Here is a 22,768-nt window from a genome sequence, read left to right as displayed (position 1 = left end):
AATGGCATTTATAAATCCTGAAAGGAACAAGAAACCAAGAGGACCATCCCAGACTTATAGCCCAGAAACACAGCCTAATTCCAAATATAAGCCTTGGGACCAAAAAAATAGCCCTAGAAAAGCTGCATTCCCCACTCCTCCCCCACCGCCAATCCTTTGGATTGTCTCTCTTAAAAAAAAAAAATGGGCCATTTTGTGGATTTCACAAAGAAAGACAGTAACACTGTTATGGTAACAATTAGCCTATTTCTATCTGTAGACAGGCCCATGTGAAAAAAAGCTGCAGAAAAAGTAGGGTAACAGGAACTCATTAGAAATACAGCTTTATGTGGTACTAGAAACCCAGGCTATTTTAAGTCACACATGAAATAAATCCATCGGTCTCCAGATATTTCTCCAAGGCGATTTTCCTTCTGTTGGAATTTTAATCTTTCTTTTGGTTCATGGGAAAAGGTTAGGGAAAAGGTACAGCAAGGCTTGCCTTAAAATGGATCCTGGTTTCTATAATACACTTTTTTTGCCTTCTCAAAGACGACTATTCACCTATATTGTTCTTTGAAAAATAAAAATTCTAACTGCTGGCTCTAAAGCCATTTATTGCCACAGAATACTCTAATGGAAAACTGGCAGCATTTGGGGTCAGACTGAGTTTGAAAAGGGGTCTCTGTTTAAAAGGGGAACAGAGGGCCCGCTGGGCAAATGCCTGCACAGTATGTGCGTCAGATTCAATTGAGTTACATCAAATGGAGTAAGATTCAACCCCAAATACCAGATGACACTGGTGCACAACGTGTTTGCAGATGTAGATGCCACGCAATACACACTACACGTTTCTCTCCTAAATCAAGACACATCTATCCTAAAACACTAAGGTGAGAAGCAACAGTCAACACACACTTACTACTCATTTTCATGAAAGTGAAAGCATTAGTTGCTCAGTCGTACCCAACTCTTTGCAACCCCATGGAATGCAGCCCACCAGGCTCCTCTGTCCATGGGATTTCCCAGGCCAGAATACTGGAGTGCGTTGTTATTTCCTTCTCCAGGAGGATCTTCCTGACCCAGGGATCAAACTTGGATCTCCCGCATTACAGGCAGATTCTTTATCATCTGAGCCACCAGGGAAGCCTACTCATTTTCATAGACAGGTTGATTTTCTCAAAGTCCCACATAATAGGAATTTCACCTATTTCAACAGCCCAGTTGAACATCAGGTTTAGATCAAGCCACAAATCCCAATCAGGAACTGATCACATGGATTTGTTGAACCCCTCATAAAACCAAATACAACTTAGCCAACTGTGGATCCACTTGTTGAAATAAATAACAAGCTTCTATTGCCTCTGAATATACTGATTGAGTTAGAAGCCCTGATTCTAACAGCACTGAGCTCTGTTATTTCTTGCTCAGTGCTGTGTTCCCAGTGCCTGGACAATGCCTAGAATACAGCAGACACAAAACAGATATTTGCCAAATGCATGCATGAGTCAATCATTCAAACCGAATGAATGAGTGAGTAGGTCTACTGACCATCAGCGCCCTTGGCTCTGCCTCCCATACACAACACAGTCTATCTCACAAAGGAGGCATTAGAGGAAAGCCTTGAGCTCTCCGCTGCTGAACAAAAAGGCCCCAGCTGCAGTCCACAAAAAGGCACTTGCTAGCAGCAGTATGATCATCATGTCAGGTTCACGGAGGGTAATGAGCAAAGTGTTGATGAAGTGAATTTCACAAACTGTCACAGGCCAAGAAATTTTAAAAGACTGAGATGGTTAGATAGCCATCACTGACTCAATGGACATGAATGTGAGTAAACTCCAGGAAATAGTGGAGGACAGAGGAGCCTGGTGTGCTACAGTCCATGGGGTTGCAGAGTCGGACATGACTTAGCTACTCAACAAGTTACTGCAATGGCTTCAGAGCAATGGTTCTCAACTGGGAGGAATTCTGCCTCCACCCTCAGGGTAGAGCACAAGGATAATACTACAGTTCAAAGGTACGCACCTCTCAACAAAGAATGATCCAGCCCCTATGTCAATGGTTGAGAAACTCTAATCATATTTTTAGGGAGGTAATACTCTATCATCCTGTTCATTAAAAATGCTTCCACAGATAAATGAGGTCCTATTGTAGAGCACAAAGAAGTATATTCAATATCCTGCGATAAACTATAATGGAAAAGAATATGAATAATAATGAATGTATATCTATGTATAACTGAATCACTTTGCTATATAGGGGAAAGTAACACAAGATGGTAAATCAACTATACTTCAATAAAAAATCAAAATTTAAAACAATTTTAATATTAAAAAAGCTTAGGCAGATGCCAGATATTGAAGTTTAAAAAAATAAAAGCTTCCATAAAACACACATAACTAACAAGAAAGGTTAAAAAGGAAAACTAGAAGCAACTATAGTGGCGGTCAGTACAAAGCTGTTGTGGTTAAAAAAAAAAAAAGAAGTAAAAACTATTTAGAAGAAAAAGTAGATTATTTTGTGACAAATTATAGCTTATAAGGGTTTCCTAGGTTGCATCAGTAGTTAAAAAAAAAACCTGCCACCTCAATGCAGGAGACATAAGAGACACTGGTTCAATCCCTGGGTCAGAGGATCCCCTGGAGGAGGGCATGGCAACCCACTCCAATATTCTTGCCTGGAGAATCCCAAGGACCGAGGAGCCTGGCGGACTACAGTCCATGGGGTCGCAAAGAGCTGGACACAACTGAAAGACTTAGCATGCATATAGCTTATAAGGCATGGAGAAGTCCCTCTGCACGTATGTTTTCATCCCCAGCAGAAAGAAGCAGATGACACCACTGTTCCCCATGGCCTCTTCCATCATTAACAGCGCTCCCAGGAAGAAACCTCTTCAGGGACAAAGAGCTCACCCAACAGATCAGACACGTTTCTTGGTGCTCAGTTCTGGACAGAGAGCCCTTGTAAGCAAGCCTCTTCCATACGCTGGAGAATCATCATCAAATCATCCACCAGGCAAAAAAAAAAAAAAAAAGAGAGTTCCCTTAACTCTGGCCCATGATTCTAACTTTCCATCCCTTTAATCATCTTTGTGGCTTCCCATGGAGTCCTCTCTGGGTCTGTCCTCACTTCATTGCAGAATTCAAGACGAGAAGAGCCTGAGCCTGCTGAAGGCAGCAAGAGCCGCATCACTGCAAAGAGTGCCAAGAAGTAAAGTCCCATGTCCCAGGACCTTGCCCAGGGCCATATACTGCCCCACATGTATGTGATGGTGAAGGGGGCCACATGTACTAGCTGTTCTCCAACAAAGACAGCAGCTATGGTTTGGCATACCAGAGATGGACTGGAAATACAACATTCCCAGCTTCATAGGAGCAACTTATATACTATTTTAAACATGACATGTAAGAAAAAAAAATGTTCTTTGTCTCATCTACTGGGCTTCCTTGGTGCCTCAGTGATAAAGAACCCACCTGTCAATGAAGAGGCATAAGAGACTTGGGTTTGATCCCTGGGTTGGAAATATCCCCTGGAGAAGGGCAGAGTGCTCACTCCAGTATTCGTGCCTGCAGAACTCCACGGACAGAGGAGCCTGGCAGGCCACAGTCCATGGGGTTGCAAAAGTCGGACACAACTAAAGTGACGTAGTACACATGCACCAGTTTTTTCTTATCTTGTATCTATCTAAAATCTCTGCTCCTGAGTTCCCTGGAAGGGAAACTGGCTTGGAATCATTACTAGCTCAATTGTGCTCAAGCTCAATCAAGTCAGACTCTCTGCAACCCAGTGGACTGTAGCCCACCAGGCTCCTCTGTCCAAGGGGATTCTCCAGGCAAGGATAATGGAGTGGGTTGCCGTATCCTCTTCCAGGGGATCTTCCCGACCCAGGGATCGAACTTGCATCTCCTGCATTGGCAGGCAGATTCTTTACCACTGAGCTACCTGGGAAGCCCCTATTAGCTCAACGCTCAGGTCCTTTTTCTGTATCCACAAAAGGGCATCTCATTCCACAAACACTCCACCAGGGTACTGGACTCTTCTGGAAGGAAAACAGCTTTTCTGACTGCTCACACCCAAAGACACCTTACCTTCCCAGAAGCCATGTAAATAGCAGCTTTCATACTATTTTCCGTCTGATGGAAAGCATATAGGTACTATTTACACTGTGTGCTGCCTCTCCAAACACTTCAAACATAGCTTCTAGGAGAGCACTCAGTTGGCAAGCTGAAATTTCTTCTCGAACTGGTTGATGACAATTACTGCTTCCCACTTGATTACAGTAATGGGTTTCAGCAAAATTAGTAAGCTGTCTCCTAGCAGGTGTGCCTGCAGCTACACAATAGGTAATGGATTCTGTGACATTTATTACTTGAGTTTTAAAATTTCAACCTTTGCTTAAAAGATTTTAGGGATTGAATAAATTTTTTTAAAGGCTGCTGATTACATTAATTTAAAACAAACCCAACCTACTATACAACTTTTTTTAAAAATTTCATTATTTATAAGGCTATAGTCATGCCTAAAGGCACCTACCTATTAAGTGACAGGACCTATAATAAAGAGAAAGCAAATGTGCTTTTGTGTCTAAAACATACAATCAATTGTTGCTTTGGAAAGAAGTAAATATGTTTCAGCAACATGCTAAAATTAGACACTATAGCCTGCTTAAACTTATTTTTATAAAGCCTTTGATGAAGATACTTTAAAAATATTTTAAAAGCTATTTTACATCGTGAAAAAGTTCTAGAAATTCAAATGGAGAGCCTGCGAAATAGTTAACAAAGGGCGGGGATAAGCAAAGGTATGTTCCCAGTGAGGTGCTCCTGCCATCGCACCTGGAAAAGTCCCTGAGGCAAACTTCATAAACGTTCTGGAAGTTCAATTATCAAGGGCACACGGGAGTTAGGCCATGGGCCCCCAGCATACTGCAAGACAGAGGAACATGCTGAGCGGGAGGGCATTCATGTTGACCTCGCACCGAGGATGCGTTCTGTGGCTCCTTACCCCGGCTGCATCAGGAGGTCTGGCAGCACCACCACAGGGATGAGGGGAGCGCTGCTCCCTGCCAGGGCCTTCACAGACTCACACCTAGGCCTGTCTTTGTAATCCTTCTGCCTCCTGCTCCCCTTTCAAGGTGCCCATCCATAGGTCGACAGGGGACCTCAGGCTTGAGCCGCCCATCTCTGGGACATAACAAACACCTGGGCACCATTTCCTCTCTCCTCTCCCAAGTGAATAGCCTGCCCCTTGGCACAGCTCGCCCAGTTAGCCTGTGAGGAGGAAAAACATCCCACAGTACTGACTTGACCCACATGGAACCCACGTGACTTGACCTGCTGGAACCAGACATGACGTCATGAAGTGACGTGAAGGGCTTGAGTGGTGCCGAGGGAGGTTTCTGAGGCAAAGAACTCAGCATCTAGGTCAGTGAGCCCCCAGGAAGTCCATGGGCGCTGGCCCATTCACAAAAATGGGGTTTCACTGTTTCATTAAATGGGAACTAACTGAGGGACTGTGTCCTGCTAGGTGCCCTTCCCAGGAAGGGGGACACCGTGATCGCACTCCTTACTGGCCACTGCTGCTGTCAGCCACCCTACTCCATTGGCCTCCCACAAGAGTTTGAATAAATTCAGGTCAGAGCTACAGGTGCACAGCCCTCAAGTGTCGTGGTAAAGCTGCTCACTGATTGCTCCATTCAGAGCATGCACTCCTAATGTACAGTGACGAGATAGTTATTTTATGATCTTTTCATTAAAGTTTGATCGAAAAAAAAGAGGGAGCTTGGGAGAAATGCAGGGTCTCAGGTGGCGCTAGTGGTAAAGAACCCACCTGCCAACGCAGGAGATGTAAGAGATGTGGGTTCGATCCCTGGGGTGGGAAGATCCCCTGGAGAAGGGAAAGGCTACCCACTCCAGTATTCTGGCCTGGAGAATCCCTGGACAGAGGAACCCGGAAAGCTATAGTCAATGGGGTCGCAAAGAGTTGGACACAACTGAAGCAACTTAGCAGGCAGGTACCACCCCAGACCTCCTGCAGTCTGGCCAGATCCCCAGGTGAAACGAACAAGCCTTCAGCTTGGCCTGAAGCCCCCTGACCCTCATCTACCCTCTCCAACCTCTTGGAGAATTTGGGGGCACATTTGTTCCTGGAGACTCCCTGCTTTACTCACTTATGGCAAGAATCAGCTCTCTCCTCTGGGCAAAGCCGATGAGGCGCTCTGAGTCCCTGGAGACGACCACAGGGAAGCCATTGTAGTCAGTCTCCTTGATGAGTGTCTCCACGTCCTCGACAGTCATGCTGTCCTGGGTGAGCACGGACAGGGGCGGCTCCCCCCGCCGCGGCCGCATGACATCAGTGGCCAGTGTGCGGTGGGTGAACTCGTCCTTCACATCCAGGAACGGGTACCCGTTCAAGTGGATGTGGGCCTCGTAGATGCCTTCCTTCCCAAAGGCATCGGCCACCCACTTGCTGGTCACGGCCGCTGCCATCAGGGGTACGATGTACTCGAGGCCTCCTGTCAATTCGAACATGATGACCACCAATGACACCGTCATCCTGGTAACACCACCTGCAACACAAGAGAGGAAGGGAATCGCAGGACTCCACTCCACACCTGGACACAAACTGTGGAGACCGACAAGCTGGCTCCGTCCTCCTGGCCCTTGTTCTACAAGAATGGTCCTACACGGTGCCCATGCTCGGACCTCGGTAAACACAGCCTCGCATCAGCACCATAAGTCCCATCTGTCTGGGTCTCCTCCTGTGAATGACAGTGAGCTGTCTATTTACCCAGGACCACACCCTCTGCCTGCAATGCGGGAGACCCAGGTTTGATCCCTTGGTTGGGAAGATCCCCTGGAGAAGGAAATGGCAACCCACTCCAGTACTCTTGCCTGGAAAATCCCATGGATGGAGGAGCCTGGTGGGATACAGTCCACGGGGTCACAAAGAATTGGACACGACCGAGTGACTTCACTTTCACTTTCACACCCTTTGCATTTTGGTGAGTGGATCCTATATGGGCTCTGCAGGTTTCTGTCTCAGTACATGTGGCTCTTTTCCCGAACCCCTCAAGCTGGAAATGGTAGACATTTCTAAAGGCTATAGGCAGCCATGTTCCAAGTGGCTCAGTAGTAGAGAAGCCACCTGCCAATGCAGGGGACGTGGGTTCAATCCCTCGGTCAGGAAGATGGCCTGGAGTAGGAAAGGACACCCCACTCCAGTCCTCCTGCCTGGAAAATCCCATGGACGGAGGAGTCTGGTGGGCTACAGTCCACGGGGTCCCAAGAGTCAAGCACAACTGAGCGGTTAAATGATGACAAACAACAGACAGGAGATGCACCCACCCTTGTGTCCCTTGGTATTCAAAGGAAGAATCCACATTAACTCCTGATCTTGCAATGAGGAACAGCTGGAGCCGGGTCATTCTTCCTTCACTGGGGTGGGGCTGGGGGAGGGTTTGTCCCACAGATTCTAGGATATTGAGCAGCCCCCTGCTGCCTACACACTATTTTAGATGGTACAGTGGCAAGATGGCAGAGATCCCATCAGCCTGGGTCCCTGGATAACTGAGCAAAGAAAAGCCCCGGGCTACTCACATCTCTCTCACACACACACACCCACGCCCACACACACACCCACGCCCACACAGTACCTAGGCAAGCTGCAGCCCCCACCATGGCATAGAGCCCTGGGGTGACACAGTCTGCACCGGGCCTGCACCAGTTCCTGAAGATGATCCAGTCATGGTGATGGTAAGCCAGCTGCTCCACACCGATTCCCACCATCCTGCCCGCCATGGCCCCCACAGCCATGCTGGGGATGAAGAGGCCGGACGGGATCTGCAGGGAGCACAGGAGAAAGATGCATGAGGGAAGGGGTCCCCATTCCCGCCGCCACACACCCCCAGGAAACTTGGCCTCCCTCAACAAGCTGGTGTCTTCCTTCAGTCTTCAAAGGCAAGGCAACGCTTCAAAATATGGGTCAACTGGGAAACCGTGGACCAGTGATCTACTGTGACTTGGAGAGAATGCAATTTTACACTTTCATTTCCTTGCCTTCAAAAGCTGGCCTGGTTTCCCTGCTGTGGATTAAAAGATGATAAGCCCCACTGCAAATAACATTCAAAGTGCGCATCTGTCACTTCAGATACTCACCACTCTCTCTCCCCTCACCCATCATTCAGATCAGCTTTTAAAATTAAATGTCACACCACAGCATGACAATGGAAAAGCAAGGCCTTCAACTGTTCACAGGTCAAATAAAGAAGCTAAAAACATCAGTGGACCTGCCTTGCATCTTCCAAAAACCTTGTCATGGACTTACTGCCCTCTTGAAAATACAGCAGCCAAACACCTGTCAGAGAAACTATATAAACCGAAAGGCCTCAGTAATAGCGCGTTTTGTATTTTGCTGAGAGAATACATGTTCATCTCTCTAGTCATCGGACATGTAGTACAGAACAGACTTGACTCTGTTCACAGAAACTGCACATGGCTGCCAATTGTGACTGGCAGCTGCATGTATGAACTGCAACCCCTTCCTGGCCGATTGTCATGAATCTGAGGATGGAAGTGGGTCTTTAACCAAATTCAAGTTAAGTTTGGATCCTCCGGTGTAGTTTCAAGAGTGTGTGACATTCCTGAGGAAATTATTCCTTGAACATCTCTTATCCCCACCCCCCTTCATCTAATCCCCTGTGACTTCAAAGCAGACTTCTCCCAGCAGGCGCCAGAATGAAAATAAATCCCTCTGCATCACAGACAGTCACCTGTTTAATAATGTCTATCCTTCCTTGTTCTCAAGGCAAAAATTCAGGTTTGTGTTTGACCACTGCACCCAAGTACACAGCTTCTCAAGACTTTCTTAAAAAGAAACAATTCATAGAAATACCACAAAAACAACTGCCGTGGAACAGAATTGAATTCTGGAAGGTTCCCAGTGTTCTGCTCCTGGTCTGAGGTGCTGGTCACACAAGTGTATTTTGTGAATATTCACCAAGCTGTACACATCTCCGTATGACTGATACACTATGAGCCTTAGCTTCTTCACTTATAAAATGGGGTTAAAAAATCTCTACTCCATAGGCTTACTGTTTATCAAAAGCGTTGTTTTTTTGTTTGTTGAAAGAATGTCAAGTGGCCGGCACCTGAGACCATTCAGCAAAGCTCAGCTCCCCCTTTCTCCTGGCATGATTGGATTCTGGGGTCCCATCTTCAGAAGGACAGGGTTGCCCCCCACCACTGGTACCTTCCCTCCCCTTCACTGACCTTCATGCCAAAGGTGAATATGGTAATGATGATCTTGAAGATCAACGCCAGGGCCAGCTGCCAGATGGCCGTGTAAACCCCAACCCCGGCTGGCCGGTCGGGGATGTCATCCACGGGCCGCGTCATGTTGGGGTCGTTGATGTAGTCACACAGCTGGGAGGACTCAAGGGCCCCGCAATCATTGAAGAGCTCGGAAATGAGCTCGCTTGTGCTGCGGCGTGTGTAGGGGTTGGGGTAGGCAACAATGGCGGTGATGGCAGTCACCGCGATGACCTCCAACACTGGGTACTTCCCCAGCTTGGTGGTCTTGCGCCTCCGGCACCAGGCGATGTTGCAGCGGATGAAGAGGGTCCCCCACAAGCCCCCGAAGACCCCAAGTAGGATGAAGGGGAAGAGCTCAGCCATGTACCAGGGCGTGTGATACTCCACGTAGAAGAGGACGAGGCGGCTGTTCCCGAATGGATTGATGGATCGCAGTGTGAAGGCTGCCACCAGGGCCGCAAAAAAGGACCGCCACAGGGTCTTTAAGGGAAAGTAGTAGCTGACCTGCGACCAACGAGTGAAAAATAAGAGACTGGTAGACAAAAGAGCTGCCCCAGGGCCCCAGACCCACTGATCAGCAGCCCCCTGCTGGCATTTGCCATGAAAGTCACGCTCAAATCAAAAATGGGAGGAACTTACTTCCTCAATCAGTGGTGTAAATAAGGCCCAAACACATGAACAAAGATATTTTAAAGGACTCTGTCTAAAATTGGAACAGATACCATTTAAGGTGCATTTGAGCTATTTTATAAGAGAAATGAGAACACTGTATCATAATTCTGTTTATGACAGAGAGAGCCTCCTAAAAGAAAATCAACCTCTGATTTGATTCTTCAGACAACAGAGGCTGGGTTGAAACTCCTGGCTCAGCAGATGTATCTGGAGGGCACACGAGTTAAGAATGGTTTTTACACTTTTAAATGGTTCAGGGAGAAAAAGAATCTATATATATGTAACTGAATCATGGTGCTATACAGCAGACATTTATACATCATTGTAAATCAACTATACTTTTTGGGGAGAAAAGAATATTTTGAGACGTGAAATATTCAAAACGAGGACAATATCTGGTGACAATGATAGAAAATTCAAACTTCAACATTCATAAGGAAGGTCTTTTTGGAAGACAGCCAGGCGGCGCACGTGCATGTGGTCTGCTGCACCCCCCAAGCTACAAGGGCCAAGATCAATGGCTGGGACCAGGCGCCGAGACATGCAAAGCCTTAAGTATTTACTATCTGGCTCTTGACACACAACATGGGCCGAGCACTGGACTAGATCCATTCTGGTGGCAAAAAAATAAAAATTGTTTATTCACTACATTGTTTATGGAAGAGACAGGAGACCAAATCTCCACCCCGCCCCCTCAAAATCACACTGGCAATTTTTAAAACAAGACTTAAAAAAAAGGTATTTCACAGAGAATACTGTGGCTCCTTCATGAGTTGTAGGAATCTCTCAACCCTCCTGTGGATCCAGTCCTCAAGAGAGTTGAAGAAGAACGCCTCCTGCCTTGCTGACCCCCCATGTGTTTCTCAGTGCTCAGAACCACGGGGCCCCCCACTGCCCATGCTCACCTCTTCCAGACTGAAAAGCACACCCCCAATTGGAGCACCAAAGGCCACGGAGACCCCGGCAGCGGCCGCGGCTGACAACACCTGTGAGGCAAAGAGGTCCTGTCAGTTCCAGGTCTTTCGGGAAAGTCAGCAGGTGCAGGTAAGCCCGGAGAGGGCGGGGCTTCACTCTGCGCATGCTCACCTCACGCCTTTTGCCCTCGTTCTTGCTGTACTTGGAGAAAAGGCTGCTGAAGAAGTTGCCGCAGCAACAGGCCACGTGCACTAGAGGCCCTTCCTTGCCCAGGCTCAGGCCTGAGGACACCACCAGCACCAGTGTGACAGTCTTGATCAGCAGGGTCCACTTGCCCAAGTAGCCCCTGATGATGAAGCCACTCAAGATGGTCTTTATCTGAAACATAGGATGGAGAAGGTGGGGGAGTGAGCCGCCTGAGTGCCTCTGCCAGGAAAATAACACCTGCCTCTTCCCAGAAGCATCTTTCAAGCTGAGATTCACTAAATTGTATGGAACAGAGGCTGCTTTTGTTGGTAATTTAGCTATAATTTGATATTATAATTTATATTAATGCCTACTTTTATACATTAATGGAACCCCCGAGACAATTCACTGCATAGTAAATCTTAGTAATGAGATCATTCAAGGAATGAATAAGTAATTATCAGCCTAATTTTACGTATGGCATTTTATCCTATGCAGGTTACCCTCTGCTGTGTTGAAAAGATACCTGTATCTATTGATTTTAACTGTTTATTTTTGACTATTGAAAAATGGCCAAGATAAAGAGACATCTGGCTAGCTTTGTTGCAAAGCAAATACAATAAAATATCAATGGAACTTTAGATAGCGGTTGGCTAACTATGGCCGGTGGGCCAAATCCAGACCACAGCCTATTTCTGTATGACCCACAAGCTAAGATCTTTAAAACCTAAGCTTTTAATCTTTTTAAATGTAATATGTAAACAAGGTAAAAGAAGAGGGCAGCGATGGTTAGATGACATCACTGAATCAATGGACATGAATTTGAGTAAACTCTGGGAGACAATGAAGAACAGGGAAGACTGGTGTGCTGCAGTCCATGGGATCGCAGAGTCGAACATGACTTAGCTGTGAGTGAGGATAGTTCCTCAATTTTGTCTCTTGACTCACAAAGCCTGGACTTCCCAGGTGGCGCTAGTGGTAAAGAATCTGCCTGCAACTTAGGAGATGTGCGTTCGATCCCTGGGTGGAGAAGATCCCCTAGAGAAGGAAATGGCACCCCACTCCAGTACTCTTGCCTGAAAAATCCCATGGACAGAGGAGCCTGCTGGGCTACAGTCCATGGAGTCACAAAGAGTCGGATATGACAGAACATACACGCATGCACTGGATATAGAAGCATCACCAATGGATAAATAACATTTTATCTTCAACCTCTCCCACAATTGGCTGAAATGAAGTGAATGTTTACTGCCTAGCTAGCAATTTACAAGCCTGTAATCAGAGATTCATTAGACACAGAGTGAGCCAGCCAGTGAAATTTGTGGTCAGTATCCATTTTCCCATTGTATAATGCATAATGGGACAATCTCAGCTCTTGTCAATGTCAGGATGTTTATACAACATCAAAGTGCCTCCTAGTGGGCATTGCTCTGCCAAGCAATCAGTTTCTTGAATAGCTAGCTATCCCAGTCCTTCTTGAGCTTGGTGCTCAACAGCACCCTCTGGGGAATTAGAAACCAAGGAGGACTAGTTAATCCCCTCCCCCGGAAATCTGATGTAATTGATCTGAGGTGTATCATGGGCACAGGGGGTTTACAGACTCCACAGTTCAGTTCAGTTCAGTCGCTCAATCATGTCCGATTCTTTACAACCCCATGAATTGCAGCACGCCAGGCCTCCCTGTCCATCACCAACTCCCAGAGTCCACCCAAACCCATTCTAAAAGGCAGTCCAGGTAGAGAAGCACTGTTCCCATCCTAAGAAGAGCAATACAAGTCTTCCTAATTTCTCACTATTTAATGGCAGTCCTGAAATACTCTTTGGCTTTTCATCACCTGTAATGCTAATATAGGAAATTTTACAATGGGTTTGAACGGACCATTTTCATCTCAGGAATTACTGACAGATATCTGTTTTTCTTAATTCAAAGAGAAAGACCAACAGTGAGCAAGCATGTGGGCATCTATTTGAAAGAACTCACCAAGCTCCTTCCTAGAAAACACAAGGGAAGTCTTCCAGCTCTCTAATCAGATGAACTAGACTTGAACTAAAGGCACACAAACTAGCAGTGGTTAAACTGGTCTTTAACTAGTGGTAGTGGGCTTATTTGAGCCTGTGCTCTGGGGAGCCCATATTCCTTTATTTAAGGGATGTTTTATTATGCCTGCCACAATCCTGCCCTTTTGTATTTCCTAGAATAAAATTATCTATAATTTTTTGTCAGTTAATGTGGATTTGGGCCCAAGGGTACACTTGAAGAGCATGATACCATTTAGAAAATTACAAGCATCTAAATTACCTGAGCCATTGCCAGCCATGACATGTGGTGAACTGAACAATGTGAGAGGTATTTCATAATTCTCGAAAACGACTGAATAAAATTGTCACGATCAAATTAGGGATTAAAGAAGGCAAATTTGTTCCCAGCAGATGCCAAAATCTAATCACTTGCTTTAATTTGAATTAATAGAGACTGAATCAAGCAGGGCTCTAAGGCAATGCACTGCAGCACATTTGTGACTTGACGATGGCAACTTTAAAACCTGTGTGCTGTGTGCTGTGCTTCGTCGCTCAGTCGTGTCTGACTCTGGGACTCCACAGACTGTGGCCCGCCAGGCTCCTCTGTCCATGGGATTCTCCAGGCAAGAATACTGGAGTGGGTTACCATTTCCTCCTCCAGGAGATCTTCCCGACCCAAGGGTCGGGACCTGCATCTCCTGCACTGCAAGGTGGATTCTTAACCACTGACCACTGCACCCCAGATCACCTCCTATGATGGGAAGTATATTTTCTAAAAAGCTCATTTAGTGTCTTTGCCGAAATGAAGATCAGCTCGGTATCTCAAACTGAGTGGAGTTGGTTGCATAGTTAGTTGGGTTTTGACTGGAAGGATTTTATTCGTACCCATGAATGATTTCTTTGCATTTACTTTTTACTCTGCTCCTTTCCTCCAAGAACTGGGGTAAGTGTTAGGAATTTCTAGCTCTACTATAATAACAATGAAAATCTGCTACTACTGAGTCATAATAACTAAACTTCAATTATAAAATCTCCATTGGGTTCCTGACACTTGAAAAGATTATTGTGAACTCTTTTATAAATAGAGACATGAATCTGTTACATATTATATACAGCTGAAAAAATATTCATGTACCTACTATCATGTACCCACTTCCAAGTTTAGGACAGAAGAGCAGGAACCTGTGAACACCTTGTCTTTGCTTTCTCAGTGGACTCTTCCAATCATTTCCTTGCCTTTCTTGCGAGCTTTAGCACATCTGGGTATGACTAAACAGTATGCTTGTTTCATATAGGCTGTTTTAGAGACTCTACAGAAATGGAACCATACTTCATATATTCTTCTCTAACTTACTTTTTCCACTTGATATCACTTTTTTGAACTTTATTCACATCAATGTGTTCCTTGCACTTTGTCACACAGGAAACAATGCTGAACTTGGTATTTGACTCATTTTGGGTTCAGCTGTCATAAATGAAGACGCCATCTGTGGATGAGCACCAGGTCCACCAGACGCCCTCCCACACAGAGTTCCGTGTCTATGAGCTGGGCCATGCATCTCTGGTTCTTGGAAGAGGAAGATGGTATCCCCACTCGCAACACCTTTTATTGCTGCCTTCAATTTCCCACCAACTCCCCACTACCCACCTCCTTATTTTTACAGGCGGCTTGAGTCCAAAAGCACCTGTTGCTGGGCACTGGGATCAGAAACTAAGATGCCAACAATAATCTGTTCTCTTTGTCTCAATATCCAATAAAATGCAGTCAGTTCTGCCCAGACACTTGTTTGGAAAACACAAATTTGTTCCAATGTGATTCATGCGTCGGGGCAGAACTTGAGCATGATGCCAATTTCGCGTCTGTTTCTGCACGATTTCCTCTGAGAGAAACACAAGACGGAAAACTGCAGCCGCCAAACTGAGCCAACACACAAGCACACGTCTCAGACAACTCCCAGTTTGCACGCGCACTAGGGTGGTATTCATACATTCCTTAACCATTTAACATGTGTCAAACTGTGCTACTGGTTCTATGTGGTTCCCATCTTTTTTATGTGCCACCAATGAGGTTTCTGGGCACTGTGCCCCTAACTCCATCTTCCCAACAAGCTCTGTGGTTTTGGTGATGCAGTTTCACATCACCCTTGACTTGGCATGCATATGGTACATTAGGAATTTCCCAGGTGGCTCAGTGGAGACATGAGTTCAATCCCTGGGTGGGGAAGATCCCCTGGAGAAGGAAAAGGCAAACCCACTCCGGTATTCTTGCCTGGAGAATCCCAAGGTCAGAGGAACCTGGCGGGCTACAGTTCACGGGGCCACAAAGAGTCAGCCACAACTGAGTGCACACACAGCGCATTACAGCAGCACTGGCTGTACGGAGCAAGTATGGTGCAAACCCAGCTTATTGTTTAGGTTCCTCCAGCAACGTGTTAATATAAACTATCCACAATTCAGCATGAAATCGCCTTCTTAAAACATCTTTTCCTGGAACAAGATAACGCTGAGCTTTCCTTTCAGCGATCCTTGAATTACCCCAGCCCTTCCCATGAACCGCCCGGGCCAGCAGTGCTGTTGGCAGTGCTGCCCCAGAGCGTGGGCTCGCTGCCATGACCGCTCACATCTTTAGAAACTCAGCATCTCCACTGTCTATGGGAGCTGCTGAAGCACCAACTTGAAGGAGAATGCAACAGCAGTGATTAGAGTGATCGTCTAAGAACTTTAAAAATGATTTCTGGCTCAAAGCTGCACTGTCTGGGTTTTTCGGGAATTCGCTCAATTATGGTTTTTTGAACCCAGCAGATCCTCAGTGGTTTGAAGTTTAGTCCCGGGCATTCTTCCTGATCGATGAAGTCACTTCCCTCATGCTCTGGTTACCAGAAAGAGCTGAAAATATTTATAAGAACTCTAAACTCACACGGGTGCATTCACAGCACATGTAGTGAACATGGAATTTAGTTTTTAAAGATTGCTATTATCCTCTCACAAGCAGAGCAAAAATGTGGCAAGGGAGTTTAATAAATAAACTTTCTGAACACCAAACTTCCACTGTTCCCCTTTCACATCTTATCATTGATGTACTTGCATACGTGCATGCTCAGTTGCTCAGTCATGTCCAACTCTGTGTGACCCCATGGACTATAGCCTTCCAGGTTCCTCTGCCCTTGGGATTCTCCAGGCAAGAATACTGGAGTGGGTTGCCATGCCCTCCTCCAGGGGATCTTCCAGACCCAGGGATCGAACCTGAGTCTCCTGCATTGGCAGGCAGATCGTTCACCACTGCACCACCTAGGAAGCCCTAAATGCACTTAAGGGTTACCATAGGACCGTGTCTGTGTGTGTGGTTAATCTCCGGTTCCACAGGCTTTAAGACTTCTGCCTGGTATGCAAAGACAAGAATTGAAGCATCTGAGAATAAACAGAGCATAAATCCTGAAGCCAGACAGCTGGGTTCGACTCCCAGCTGACCAGCTTAGTGACCTTGGACAAGTTACTTAACCTCTCTGTACTTCACTTTCCCCAACCATCAAATGAAGAATAAGAGTACCGACCTCATAGGCTCTCTGCGAGAATGAATGAGTAAACAGATGTCCAATGCCGGGAACCATGCTTAGCGCGTAAGTGCCACGTAAGTGCTTGCTCTTCTAATAATTGGCACAAAAAGCCAGCCCCCACTCACCTCGGGTATACCAGAGCCACAGGCATATGGTGCAAATACTCGTACCAGGGAGACAGCCAGAAATGCAAACAGCAATGCCCACAGGATGTACATTAGGTAATTCAGAATGTAAGCACTGGCACCCTAGACAAGACACAGAACAAGAAAAGACACGTGAGCCATTGCAGACCCAAGCAACATGCCTACCCCTCTAGAATGAGAGAAGACCCTCTGACCTGACTGGGCAGCTTCTCGCCTGGTCCTGTGTCAACAAAGAGGCAGGTTAGTTTTATCAGCTGTTGCTATTGCTACAGCGGTTCACACAGACACAGCACCAGCTGCTTTTCCGGGAGCTGTGTACACACATCTTCCACCAGGTGACACCTCAGCAGTCCTGGAAACTGTGAATGAGGCTTGGTTTGAATCGCCCTGTGCGCTTGAGTTAATAAAAGGCATGTAACAGAAAATTCTGCCTTCGAGCCCCCAGAAAGTTTGTTTGGTCTCGTCTGCGGTGGATCAGCCTCTTTGCTTTGGTGAAGGCCAAACCCACGCTGCAATTAAAACCAAAGAGGAAGTGTGTGAATTGCCTTTTTAAAACTTTTTATTTTGTATTGAGGTATAGCCTATTAACAATGTTGTGACAGTTTCAGGTGGGCAGAGAAGGGATTCAGCCATACATATACATGTATCCATTCTCCCCTAAACTCTTGTCCTGTCTGGGGGAACTGCATTTTAGAATACTGCTACTCAGATGTGGCCCCTGGACCGGCAGTATCACCTGGCGTGGAATGGAAATGCAGTCTCAGGCGCTGCTCCAATATTCCAAATAATCTTATGTGTGGGGAACACCTTCTGAACCAATAACACAGTCTGGGGTCTTTGAGGCTGAGGACCTGGTGTGCTGGGCAGAGACTACAATTCTCAAGGCCTCAGCTTCTTGCCACCATCTGGATCTGTCACATGATGAGCAGGAAAAGCCAGGGTGCCTCTAAGCCAGGCCACTGAAACAGCCACACGTGCGCCTGTAAAACACAAAAACACGCTCCAGGAGATAGCTCTAGCCTTAACAACCAGAGATATTCACACCTGCTGTGGTGAGAAATCAGGAATACATTTCACCCGGAGAAAAATGGACTTTTCTGTGACTAAAAATAACATCTCACCCTGGCTAACAGTAATTCTTTGAATCCAAGTATAAATCTTGGAGATGGTCGAGAAGCTGGATGGCCATAGTTCCCCCCAAAGTAGGAGCGAAGAAACCAAACATGGCAGCCAGCCAATTCAGCCTGCCCACCTCCATCCATCCGAGTGAGAATCTATTTTTGCAAGTGATGGAGAGCACTGAGGATGTGTGAAATTTCAAGAGCCCGTCAATTTCTGAGATTTGACAGAATTCATTTTCAACTCCACTGAGAAAGATTGAGCAAAATGGCAAAGTGCATTCCAGAAGTCTTCAACAGAGGTAAATCAACCGGGCAAAGGAGAATGGGGGAGCGAGGAGGAGAATATGTATCTTCCAAGAACAGTTATATGGTGAACGGTCCTCACAGTACCCTAACGTGAATCCCGGCAACCTAGCTCCCTATCACCTGGGTTTCTGATCTGTCGATGACCCTTAGTCACTGTGGTAACCACTGAACTCAGTTAGAAATTAACCCTTTTCCTGGACAAAGATTTGTGCAGATCTGAAAGTCAGAAAGCCATGAAGGCAAGAGCCTGGTCTGTGCTTCACTGCTACAGCCCTAGGCTGGGATATTCCCAATGCAGAAGGCCCACAAACATCCTCTCTGATGTGTTCATTGGAAGATGATAACTGTCTCCACAGGGAGACGGCACTTCTCATCTGCTAGGAGGGCTACGATCCAAACCAGGTTAACAACTGGGGTCGGTGAGGACGTGGGAAAGCTGGAACCCACATACGCTGCTGCTGGAACGTAAAAAGGTGCAGCCACTTTGGAAGACTGGCAGCTCCTCAAAAGGTTAAATATAGGGTTGCCATGTGACCCAGGAATTCCCCTCTAGGTATGGACCCCAAAGCAATGAAAACATACGTCCACACAAAAACCTGTAGATAAGCTTTCAAAGCAAAGTCATTCATAAAAGCACAAAAGTGGAAGCATCACATGTTCCTCAGCTATTGAGTGGAGAAATGACACGTGCTGTATGCAGACAATGGCGTTATTTGGCCATGAAAAGGAATGAAGTCCCAATTTACGGTATGACACAAATGAACCTGGAAAACATTATGCTAAGTGAATGAAGCCAGACACAAATGTCCATGGATTGTATACTCCATTTATAAGAAAAGTCCAGAATAGGCAAATCTGCAGAGATAGAAAGCAGATTAGTGGTTGCCCAGAGCTGGCAGATTTGGGGGGAAATGGGGAGTGACTGCTGACAGGTACAAGGTTTCTTTGGGGGTGATAAAAATGTTCTAAAATTAGATCAGGGTGATGGTGGCACAAATGTGTGAATATTCTAAAAGAATATTAGCATATTTGTGTTAATGAATATTAATTCATTAATATTAATATTTATTACACAGATTAATATATGCACATAGAATATCCTCTGGAATATGAATTACATTCACTAAAGCCATTTTTCTAAAACAATATCTTTTCTCCTCAGTTAGAAGTAATAAAAATCAACTCTTATTTCTTTAGCATGATCAAAAGACCACTCTTGGTAAGAAAAATAAAACCAAATACCAGGTTTTAAAAACTACATACGTACCCTGTGTACGAGACAGCAAAAGAGACACTGATGTATAGAACAGTCTTATGGACTCTGTGGGAGAGGGAGAGGGTGGGAAGATTTGGGAGAATGGCATTGAAACATGTAAAATATCATGTATGAAACGAGTTGCCAGTCCAGGTTCGATGCACGATACTGGATGCTTGGGGCTGGTGCACTGGGACGACCCAGAGGGATGGTGTGGGGAGGGAGGAGGGAGGAGGGTTCAGGATGGGGAACACATGTATACCTGTGGCGGATTCATTTTGATATTTGGCAAAACTAATACAATTATGTAAAGTTTAAAAATAAAATAAAATTAAAAACAAACAAACAAAACAAAACAAAAAAACTACATACGTTGTACACATGCAATAGTGGGGAAGGACTTTCCAATTGAAGTTTGAACCCTAGAACTAGAAAAAAAGCTGAGTGGGAAGTGGCACTCATATTAGCCACAGATGAAGGTCAGAGCAGAAGGTGAGTGTATAGACATTCCCCAACACCAGCCAGGGGACTCCCAGCCAGGACACACCCACGCACTCACCTCCGACTGATTCACCAGCAGCTCTGACCACTTCTGCCACAGGGGACACTTGTCCCTGTCCTCAAAAGTGGTCTCATTGGAAGTCCAGCAGCACTGCTCATGGCTATACCAGAAGGCGGACAGGCAGATGCCCTCTTTCAGGTCGGTCATCCAGTCGACAGCGAGATCGATGACCCCGGCCAGAGTGCCTGGAAGAAGCAGCAAGAGCCACTGAGACAGAAGCTGGCGGGACCCAGGCAGCATGGAGGGCAGGCAGAGATGCCCACGTCCTGGGTTGCCACATGCCCCAGCAGCCTCTTTCAGCAGCCTTGAGGTCACCTGAGCATATGGCAGGGCCCATGGTGTGGCAAAGGTGGCACCCAGCCCACTGAGACACAAAGGCCAATGATATACAGTCCTTGGGGGGCTTCGATCACACAGGAGGGAGAGACCTGCAGGGCAGAGTTCACTGCAACCCCCTGGGGCTTTCAGAACCCAGCCCTTCTAAGTTTTGGAACTAGGGTACCAACACCCAATAAAAGATGGAACCCCCTCAGCAACTTCCAGGGCAGGATGCTGGAATCACAAACCTATCTCTCCAGAAAAGACAATTCAGACAAAATGGAGAGAAATCAACTATGACAGCCTCATCATTTCAATCAAGTTTTATATCCAAATGGAACCCAACTTGAAAAATGTCACTTATTAGAATCTTCTGAATTTTTACATTTTGGTTGAAGGACTGAGGAGTGATTTAAGTAAACAACTACTCTAAAGGCCAATAGAAGTGGGATAAAATAGAGTGTGCAGTGGGTCACAGAAGGCCATCTTACTAGAGTAATCCATTCCAGTCCTTTGCGAAGGCAGAGAATACTCTCAAGCTACCGAAGTTTTCAAACTTTTACTAGCCTTTACTACAATATTATTTCCCTGCCAGCATCAACACCAAAGGCAACCACACACCAACAAAAGGCCCCCTGGCCCTGCCACTCTCCTGTTGCATCAGCAGTCACCCACTGTTCTTTCCAGTACCGCCCAAATCCTCAGCAGCACACAGGCTCTTTCCTCAGTCTCCGAGCTTCTCTCCAGGCTCCTCTCTCTCTACCACTAACCCCACACGCTGCCCACGCCATGCCCCTGAGCACACCAGGCCCTCCTCTCTGCACTTCCTCAGACAGTGCTGCCCTCCCCCAACCGGACAAGCTCCTATTTATCTTCCAGATCCTGACATTTCTATCACCTCCTTCAGGAAGCCCTCCCTGATTTCCTAAGTCTGAGCTAAGTATATTTCCCAGACATCCTGCCATCCCCATACTTATCACATCCTGATATGACTATATTTATATGTGTGTGTGTATACATACATACACACACACACTCCAACTAGTCTATAAGTGGGGCAGGAAGACAGTCTCTTGTCTGGTTTGTGTGTCACCGTGGGAATCAGGCAAGGCATCCAGACCCTGTGTCCTCTTTAAGTGGGCAAGGGCACCCAGCCTTGTCCACTGTTGTATGCATGCCAGGTGTACAGCTGGAACTATATATCAGGTTGAATGAATGAGAGCAACAAATAAATGAAAATCAGAAAACTCAGGTCCATCCATTCACTCAAGGGCTACTTACTGAGCACCTTACTATGGAAGTAAGCTCTACACCCTGGGGCACAGCACTGAACAAAGCAAACTCAGGTCCCTGCCTTCACGGAATCATACCTCATGCAGGGAGAAAGACACTACACTAAATAAGTAAGTAAGGGGGCTTCCCTTGTAGCTCAGTTGGTAAAGAATCTGCCTGCAGTGCAGGAGACCCAGGTCCGATTCCTGGGTTGGGAAGATTCCCTGGAGAAGGAAATGACAATCCACTCCAGTATTCTTGCCTGGAAAATCCCATGGATAGAGAAGCGTGGAGGGCTACAGTCCATGGGGTCACAAGAGTTGGACATGACTTAGCGGCTAAACCACGAAGTGAGGGGCTCTGACAACAGGTGTAAGTGATGGAGAGAAGAATACAGTGTGCTCCAGGGGTGGCCATCCCCCACAATGGTGCCGGAGAACAGGTCCTCAAAAGGTAGACCAAGGGTCGCCATCTGACCAAGGAATTCTACTCCTCGGTGTCTGCCCACGAGAAATGAACACATATATCCTCACAAAGATATGCACACAGATGTTCACAGCAGCATATTCACAAAAGCCAGAAAGTGGAAACAACCCGTATGCCCGTCAACTGCTGAATGGAAGAACCAAATGTGGTCCACCTAGGATGGCAATAAAAAGGAATGAAGTACGGACACGTGCGACAGTGTGGATGAGCCTTGGCAACATTATGCTTAAATGAAGTGAGTCACAAAGGATCACATAGTATATGATTCCATTTTGTGAAAGGTCCAGAATAGGCAAATCTACAGAGACAGAAAGTAGATCAGCGGCTGTCTAAGACTAAAAAGAGGCTGAGGGCACTGCGGCTGATAGCTAAAGGGTAGGGAGGTTCTTTGGGAGCTGGTGAAAATGTTCTAAAATCGATCTTGGTGTTGGCTGCAAAATTCTGTGAATACACTAAAAACCACTTTAACAAGGTGAATTGTATGGTATATGAGTTACAGCTCAATAAAACTGTTATATACATACATACATAATGGTGGGCGAGGGGGATGAAGCTCCGAGAGAGAGAGAGAGAGAGAGAGAGAGAGAGAGAAAGGTACTTTTAGAAAAGGTGGCAAGAAAGATGACCTTTGAACAAAAACGTTGTGTGGAACAACAGCGACTCCCA

General features: G+C 46.2%; 1 protein-coding gene across 6 annotated transcripts in view; it reads right to left on the bottom strand.

Moving 5' to 3' along the window:
- CLCN4 (chloride voltage-gated channel 4) overlaps positions 1-22,768 on the bottom strand; it is a 76,361-nt gene that overhangs the window by 13,160 nt on the left and 40,433 nt on the right. For 5 of the 6 annotated variants that reach the window (XM_055565115.1, XM_055565116.1, XM_055565114.1 and 2 more), the window contains 7 exons: positions 20,024-20,211; positions 16,762-16,884; positions 11,049-11,255; positions 10,868-10,948; positions 9,249-9,794; positions 7,634-7,820; positions 6,149-6,547 (listed from right to left, as the gene is read on the bottom strand). In XM_055565115.1, coding sequence (XP_055421090.1) covers positions 6,149-6,547; positions 7,634-7,820; positions 9,249-9,794; positions 10,868-10,948; positions 11,049-11,255; positions 16,762-16,884; positions 20,024-20,211 — 1,731 coding nt within the window. Of the gene's footprint in view, positions 1-2,514; positions 2,965-6,148; positions 6,548-7,633; positions 7,821-9,248; positions 9,795-10,867; positions 10,949-11,048; positions 11,256-16,761; positions 16,885-20,023; positions 20,212-22,768 lie in introns of those variants that run through there. The other variant, XM_055565119.1, reaches the window with a different exon arrangement.

This window comes from Bubalus kerabau, chromosome X, assembly GCF_029407905.1.
Source record: "Bubalus kerabau isolate K-KA32 ecotype Philippines breed swamp buffalo chromosome X, PCC_UOA_SB_1v2, whole genome shotgun sequence".
NCBI classification, from domain to species: Eukaryota; Metazoa; Chordata; class Mammalia; order Artiodactyla; family Bovidae; genus Bubalus; species Bubalus kerabau.
Note: the sequence above shows the minus strand (reverse complement) of the source record. Positions and strands in the feature narration are given on the sequence as shown.